Raw genomic sequence first — 8,016 nt, 5'->3', positions numbered from 1 at the left:
AACGTACAAAGCTAGATCTGTGTGCTTTGAAGTGTGTGTTTGTCGGTTATTTTCCTCATCAGAAAGGGTACAAGTGTTATCACCCACCTACTCGTAAATCGTTTGTCACTATGGATGTAACATTTCTGAACATGAGATGTATTTTTCCTCATTGATATCCAATTCTTCTCTTCCGGGGGAGACTACTGTTGTCCAAGAGATGAATTGGAGGAAGCTACTTCCAGATTTCATTGAAGAACCAGAACAGTCAAATAAAGATACTAATATTGCGGTACCAGATTTATTAGCATCGAATCTTGCAGAAGAAGTTATGATTGTTCATTCAGAACCAAGTACTCATATATCCACTACTAATACTACTCCCTTCTCTGCGGTACCATCCAATGAGTCTCCTTCTATTCCTGAAACTGAGGTATGTACTGAACCGAGTCTTAATACTAACAGTTTAACTAACAATGACATATCAGTTGCTCTAAGTAATGACAGGTATAGTTTGCCACCTAGAAGCACTAGAGGTAAGCCTCCAGATAGATATTCACCTGACAACTCAAAGAGTATGAGGTATCCCATAGCTAATTATGTGTCAACAGATCATCTACCTACTTCAGTCAAGGCCTTCGTAAATCAAATGAGTGATATTATTATTCCAACTAAAGTTCAGGATGCTTTGGCAAATCCAACTTGGAGAAAGGCAATGAGTGAAGAAATGTGTGCCCTTGACAGGAATGAAGCTTGGGATGTAGTACCACTTCCAGAAGGAAAGAAGCCAGTTGACTGCAAATGGATTTTTACTATCAAGCATAAACCTGATGGAACCATAGATAGATATAAAGCTAGACTAGTTGCTCGGGGTTTCACTCAAACATATGGTGTTTATTATCAGGAAACTTTTGCTCCAGTAGCAAAGATTAATACAGTTCGAGTATTGTTGTCACTTGCTGCGAATTTTAACTGGCCTTTACAACAATATGATGTGAAGAATGCTTTCTTACATGGAGACTTACATGAAGAAGTGTATATGAGTCTCCCACCCGGTTACAGTTCTACTGAAGATGCTAATTTAGTGTGTAAGCTCAAGAAAGCATTGTATGGTTTGAAACAGTCACCTAGAGCGTGGTTTGGCCGATTTCGGCTAGCTATGAAAAAGTATGGATATGTTCAGAGCAATGCTGATCACACTTTGTTTCTAAAAAGACAAGATGGTAGACTAACTGCGTTGATTATTTATGTTGATGATATGATTGTGACAGGTGACGACTATGAAGAAATAGGGAAGCTAAAAGACTACTTGTCTTGTGAGTTTGAAATGAACGACCTTGGAGGTTTATTTTCTCGGTATTGAAGTTACCCGGTCAAAACGGGGAATATTTTTGTCTCAACAGAAATATGTCCTTGATTTGTTGAAAGAAACTGACATGCTTGATTGTCAGCCGATAAGTACATCCATGGAACAAAATCATGGGATGGAAGAGCTCCCTGATCAAGTACCAGCTGACAAAGGGAAATATCAAAGGCTAGTTGGCCGTTTGATCTATTTATCTCACACTAGGCCTGATATTGCATATGCAGTTAGTGTTGTTAGCCGGTTCATGCACAATCCTAGTGAAGTTCATATGGAGGCAGTTGTAAGAATCTTAAGATATTTAAAATCAGCTCCAGGAAAGGGTCCTATGTTTTCTAACCATGGACACGCGAATATTATAGGATATACAAACTCGGATTGGGGTGGCAAAGGTGAAAAAAGGCGATCTACTTCTGGTTATTTCACATTTGTTGGTGGTAACTTAGTCACTTGGAAGAGTAAGAAACAAAAGGTCGTATCTATGTCAAGTGCAGAAGCTGAGTACAGAGCAATGACTAAAGGTATATGTGAGATGTTATGGTTGAAAATACTTATGGGGGAGCTCGGGTTTCCTCCTGACAAAGCTATGCAATTATATTGTGATAACCAGGCTGCTGCTAATATTGCAAAAATCCAGTGCAACATGATCGAACTAAACATGTTGAAATTGATCGGAATTTCATATATGAGAAGATAGAGGAAAAAATTATTGAAATTCCTTATGTTAAGTCAACTGAACAGCTAACTGATATTCTAACAAAGGCGTTACTCAGTAAAAGTTTCACTGATTCACTTGTCAAGTTGGACATTGGTGATATCTATGCACCACCTTGAGGGGGAGTGTTGGCGTGAATCATGGAAACGTGAATCACCCAATATTATCATATAGGAAAGAATATTATTATATAGGAAATAATATTATTATATAGGAAATAATATTATCTGTAAATATATAGTTACCAGTATTCGGAAATTGTTAACATATACCTAATCTCTATTTCTATTCTTGTCTATCATGTAACATTATATATACTCCTCATATGAGATGAATAAAGTATCATTCAAAATCAATCTTGCTCTATTAAACATTATTTATGTATATTTATATTACTATATACATTATATAATAGAGATCTGAGAAATAGATTTTTTTTAAGTATTCAAATTTATAATAGTTTAAAGATTGACTTTGAATTTTAACATCCATTCTTCATCTTAAGTTTAATTTTTTTCATGTTTGATTTGGTTAATTGAGGTATGTTGGACCGACCAATCGAAGGAGCAACGAGTCCCATTTTGATATATTTAAAAGAGAAAAAAAAACTATCACACGTAGTGGTCTCATGTTATTTTTTGTTTAATCTATGTGACTTAATTGATATTTTTAGGTGGTAATTTTGAATCTTTCCCTGGTTATGGTTACAGCTTTAAGCATATTTATTAGTGTATAGCACTTGCTACTGAAGACTTTAAAACAATTTCATGTGTAATTTCGATAAAAGAAGAAATTTGTGTCGTACTCAAATTGATGGGGTCTTATAGCAATCTAGGTCCAGATGGTTTCCCAACACCATTCAACAAAAAAATCTGAAACGATCAGAGATGAGGTCCTGTCATCCTGATCAGATGAAACATATATTTGAAACGGGTGTTACGTGATAAATCACACCTACATTGCTTTAATACCAAAACATACATTCTTGACTATCATGTTGATTTTAAATCGCTAACATTTTCAAGTACAGTGTTGTACAAAGTTATTTTGGCTTCACCCTCTTTTCCCGAGCTTAATACTAGACCAAACTGAAGACGCAAAAGCTCTATTTTTTTTCATAATTGAGCTTTTTCAAAAGAAATTATGGAAAAGTCACAAAATTGTAGCTTCTTTTTTCCGAGAGAAAATGGGTTTTCTAGCTAAAAATAATCAGCAGCTTTGGTAAACCAAATACATTAAGCTTTCGTAAGCATTTTATTTATTTATTTTATGCAGAATCATATAGAGCCTTACTAAAATTTCTAAACGCACCTCGCCCCATTACATAAAGCACCCCTTGACTTTTTTTCAACTACAAGATGGACAGGATGACAATCAAGATCTGACAATGAAGATGTTAGACCTAAGAGTAGCCTTAGTTTTAAGAGGTTTGGGTTAGGTACCTTTGTTTTGGTAGACTTATTTTGAGTTTTATTGCTTGAGATTAGTTGCATGGGGCCTACTGTTCTTTCTTTCTTTATTTACAATGTTTAAGACTTCCTTAACCTGCTGATAAATTGGAAGAAGAATTCAAAGAAGTTCCCCCTAGAGTTTGGCTAGAGTGAGGGAGGGGTGGGAATTGGGCAGGTATTGGCGTCCATGGGCACTTGAGCCGGACTGGTCCGGCATCAAACTTCAATGGCTGTTAGTTTAATTTTGAAATTCGCCTTGCTCATTGCACGCCCAAACCCATTAAGAAGCTCGGGTAATTTGAGTATGAGTGGGCGGGTAGCGGGACTAAAACTAGAAGTTATTTGTGTTGTTCGTTTTAGGAATTTAATCCCACGTTGAAAACTAATGAAGAGTTTTCATGAGATTGTGATAATATAAACTTATCCCACTCCTTCCTCCCTCAAAGCCAAACACTACTTCACTAACCCACAAGGAATTCTCTTGGGCCATAATGCATTCGGTTTGTGTGATTTCCCTTAAACATGGACTATTGGGCTTCATCAACCCAAAAAGTTGGCATAATTTGGTTGGTTATCACTGGGTGACGTTAAGTGGATGCGTACATGGGCAGGTGAGCGGGAAATCACACTAGCCGAGCGGGAAATCACACTAACCAAAGTTGGCATAATTTGGTTGTTTAACCCATGTCCGCCCATCAAAATTTGGCGAGCTGGGCGGGTTGGGCTCGGGTGCCTGAGGGCGGGTTTTGGCTCATGGATATATCTCTCTCTCCCCCCCCCCCCCCCCCCCCCCCCCCCAGGGTAGGCACCTCTAGAACTTCCCATATACTAACCATGGTCATGGTACCACCGTAATAATGTTGTTCGAATCCTATTCTTAAAATACACCAATGAGAAAATCAAATACATGCATCATATTATCTTTTTAACATTGTTTGATATACACAATAAAATTGTACTTGCTGCCCACCAGTTACTAACTCACCACAGAAATACTCTATACCATAGTAACATCACAATCACTAATCAGAGAGATACAAAAAGAGTTGTGAACCTTTATATTCTGATCTCTCCGAGCAAACTTACGTAATACTACATATACTTGTGACAGTAATCTTCTGATACGGTCAGTCTTCAGTAGAAGAACTAGAGTATCCCGATTTACTTGCCTCGCATAAACACAAGCATCAAATCAAGACAAGGATATGAACATTCATCTTTTACGAGTGTTGGGGATCCGGTGCATCTACTCAAAAGAAAACCCTTAGGTGGTTTTGTAAGCATACATGTAAGCTCGGAGTTTTCTTACTTCATCTGATGATTCACTAAGAAGATGGTCCACGTACAAGCTGAGTCCCGCTCCACTGTGATCAGGTCGATTTTCTTAGCCAATTGATTGAAGAAAAAAGGGGTTAAAATAGATATATAGAGTGGTTTCTGTTGTGTTTACCTCAAAGGCCCAAATGGCAGCCATATAATATCCCAACGGAACTTCGGCATACTGCAGAAGAATTCAAATGATGTTAATATATACACATAAGAAACCGAAAACTCAAACATATATAATAAAGAAATTTAGAGTAAGCTTGATAGACTACAACAGCTGACCACATGAAGTGGTTCACATTTGCTGCTACGGGGGTCATGACAATCAATGAAATCTTCGTGAAGAAGTCAAGAACGTAATATAATGACATTAACAACAAACAGTTCAGAGCTCTTTTTTGTTAGTTTCTTCTCTCTTTCAGCAACTCAGTCAAGGTAGTACATAAAGTGGAACACCAAAGAAAAAGTTGTACAACTTTATTTACCTCAACATGTGATATAACCAAAAAGCTGCCAGTAAAAGACCAGTGAAGCAGGAATAAAACATCCATTGTCGGGTAGAATTCGAAGTATGATGCAAACCCTTCACGGCCATTAAACAGGCTAAAACAGCAACCCAGTCTGCAAAACGTTTTTATATTGACCTATCAGAGTTGCATAATCTATTACATGTGCTCGTACAGTATCAAAAAACAAATTAAAAATGATAAATTTGTGAGGAAGTTCGATGTCTAATCCACCAGAGTAACTCGTGGACCGGATTGGGGTCAGGGTTAGACCGAGCAGATTCCCCCAAGCTAGGACTTCCCATTTACGAGAGACAGGTCTTGAGAAAGAGAAGAGAGGCAGGTTGCCCCATGCAAAGGCTTGTTGGTCAACAACCATTATAGTAGTTTTGCAGCTTTTGTTTATAAATTTTATATATAATGTATGTATAAATATCTATATAATAAGGAGGGTATCTTTTTGAAAATATACCCTCCTCTTGAATGGCTAAGATTACACCTCCCAAACTTATCTCTAAGGGTTAACATTATACTTCCCAAACTTATTTTCAAATGTACCCAAAAACATTCACCTCTTTGTTTACTCAATCTTCTGACTTCTCTTTTCAATTTCAAAATTTGTAGATCCGTTTGTGCCCAACGGGCCCGGGTATACCGCCGTTATTATATATCCCAAGCCGATCACATTTGGGGGATCGAGATCATGGGCTAGCTGATACCGTCTCACTGCTTTAATCATGATATTCCTAGAAACCTTTAATTGTTAATCAGTTGGATGTATTATTGATTGACGATGTTTATACAACTAATGATAATTTGGTGGAAAATAAAAGACAACGAGAGATTAAAACTTCGAGCAATAGATAACCATTACAAGAATGATGCATCCAGTTCTAAGTTTCAAACTTACCAATCAAAAAAAACAAATACCGCATAATTTAAGTCTTAAAATAAAAATACTGATGGAGGACAACGTTGGGACGCAATTCAATCCATCTATATACAAATTAGAAGTTTTATAAGCATAGTTGAGTGATTACTTAAAGTCATAGCATACTTGTAAAATAACTCAGTACACAAATAACTGCTGAAGAATTCAAAAGTGAGCAAGTAGACAAACCTGCTGCTATAACAATCCATGAATCAATATCACCCATGAAATAAGCATGATAGCGCTGAAACGTGAAAATGAAACCAAAAAATCAAGCACTCTCTAAGACAAATAATGATCTCGATTCTCGCCAACAACCCTTGCCTGGAGTGGTAAGAGGTTTATTCTTCCACCTTAGAAGTCAAGGGTTCGAGTTACGCTGACAAATAAAAAAGAAAAAGACAAATAATGATCTCCATCGACAATTACTAAGAACACAATTTTAAGAATTCACTACTACCACATAAGGCGAAGTTTGTACCTTCAAATAATGCACCTTTTATCTAATGATTCTGATCGTAGTGATTTAATTGGTACGATGTTCCAAATTTTAGGGTAATGGAACATAATGTGTTCCTCAGAAATCTTTTCCTCCCGAAGAAATTTGAATTTTTTATGGAATTTATGAGTTTGAAATCCTAATAGGTAATGGGTAGTTTAACTGATTTGAGAATGTAATGTGTGTGATTCCAACAAAGTGAAATCTTTTCTTTACGGACAGGTTTGTTGATTTGAATTTCTAGAACAAGAGTGCACATTTCTACAACAACTTTGTTTGATCTTTTTTTTTTTGCGTATAACTTATTCATGAAAGAGAGGCATATCACCCATTCCAACTCTAATTAAAATATGAAAATGAAATTCTAATTATATCAAATATCAATAAGAAACAAGTCTTACCAATTCCCATGGAAATGAAACTTGGTGAACGATCGAAAACATGAGAAATGTCGCGAACGCAATGAGAAGACCCGAGAATACACGCTACAAGAACAAGAAGATAAACAAAGTATAATAATGGAAGGGAAAAAACCCATCAGATAAAAATTTAAAATCATGAATAATAGAGCAAGAATTCTAGGTTGAAAATACCAACCCTCCACAAAAGACTTTGTTGAGTTTGTGTTTGTTCATATGAGCGCACAAGCTCCTCTTGTTCTATGATGATTTAACAGACAATCAAAAAGCTGGTTTCATTCATTTCAGTGATGGATCATCAAACAACAAGTAAGTCAAAGGAAAAAAAAAAAGTTAACCTAATTTTTTTTGTTAATGAATTTCAAACTACAAATACCAATTAATATGGAATTGATAATAATTGAGCAAAATCAAATCGACAATATAAAGAGTGTGAAAGGAGATCTTTAAATTTGTAGAGAGAGAGAGAGTACTTTGAGTATCAAGGGGAAGAGAAGAATCGTCGTGTGATGGGTCATCTCGGGTTGGGAGAGAGAACTTTCCATCCTCTTTTCTGCTTCTCCATAGTCGTTTAAGTTTTATCATCTTTTTTTTCCTTTCTCTCTGATCTTGTTGCGGAGGACGAAGAGCTCATAGGCAGTCTAATCTTTAAATCACGGTTCTCTCCCTCACACCAAAACCCAAAAGTTGGAGGTTGTCCGGTTGGGCTTCCGAAGAGGCTAGGCTGGGTGCTGGCTGGGTGCTGGCTGGGACTGGTAGGGGTGGGAATAGGGTACTCAAAGTGCCGGATCGCCCGGGTCGGGCTCTCAAATTAAGAGTACACAGAC

General features: G+C 36.9%; 1 protein-coding gene across 1 annotated transcript; it reads right to left on the bottom strand.

The window, feature by feature from the left end:
- Positions 1 to 4,400: 4,400 nt before the first annotated feature.
- LOC147556728 (histone-lysine N-methyltransferase) lies at positions 4,401 to 8,016 on the bottom strand. The gene is made up of 7 exons (XM_086657650.1): positions 7,663 to 8,016; positions 7,368 to 7,429; positions 7,172 to 7,255; positions 6,461 to 6,515; positions 5,320 to 5,455; positions 4,959 to 5,009; positions 4,401 to 4,872 (listed from the first exon to the last, which is right to left on the bottom strand). Exons 1-7 carry the CDS (start codon positions 7,772 to 7,774, stop codon positions 4,773 to 4,775), a joined length of 600 nt encoding a protein of 199 aa, XP_086513776.1. The 5' UTR covers positions 7,775 to 8,016; the 3' UTR covers positions 4,401 to 4,772.

This window comes from Eschscholzia californica, unplaced genomic scaffold, assembly GCF_041429995.1.
Source record: "Eschscholzia californica isolate CP2 unplaced genomic scaffold, dmEscCali1.0.p SCAF_2, whole genome shotgun sequence".
Taxonomy (NCBI): Eukaryota; Viridiplantae; Streptophyta; class Magnoliopsida; order Ranunculales; family Papaveraceae; genus Eschscholzia; species Eschscholzia californica.
This window is presented reverse-complemented; position numbering and strand designations above follow the sequence as displayed.

Excerpts from the sequence above, each read along its gene's own strand:
- LOC147556728 (XM_086657650.1), bottom strand. The coding sequence starts at position 7,774 with ATGATAAAACTTAAACGACTATGGAGAAGCAGAAAAGAGGATGGAAAG. Across the intron at positions 5,456-6,460 it reads ATGGATTGTTATAGCAGCAG|ACTGGGTTGCTGTTTTAGCC; the intron begins GTTTGTCTACTT and ends AACGTTTTGCAG. Across the intron at positions 5,010-5,319 it reads TGGTTATATCACATGTTGAG|TATGCCGAAGTTCCGTTGGG; the intron begins GTAAATAAAGTT and ends ATTCTTCTGCAG.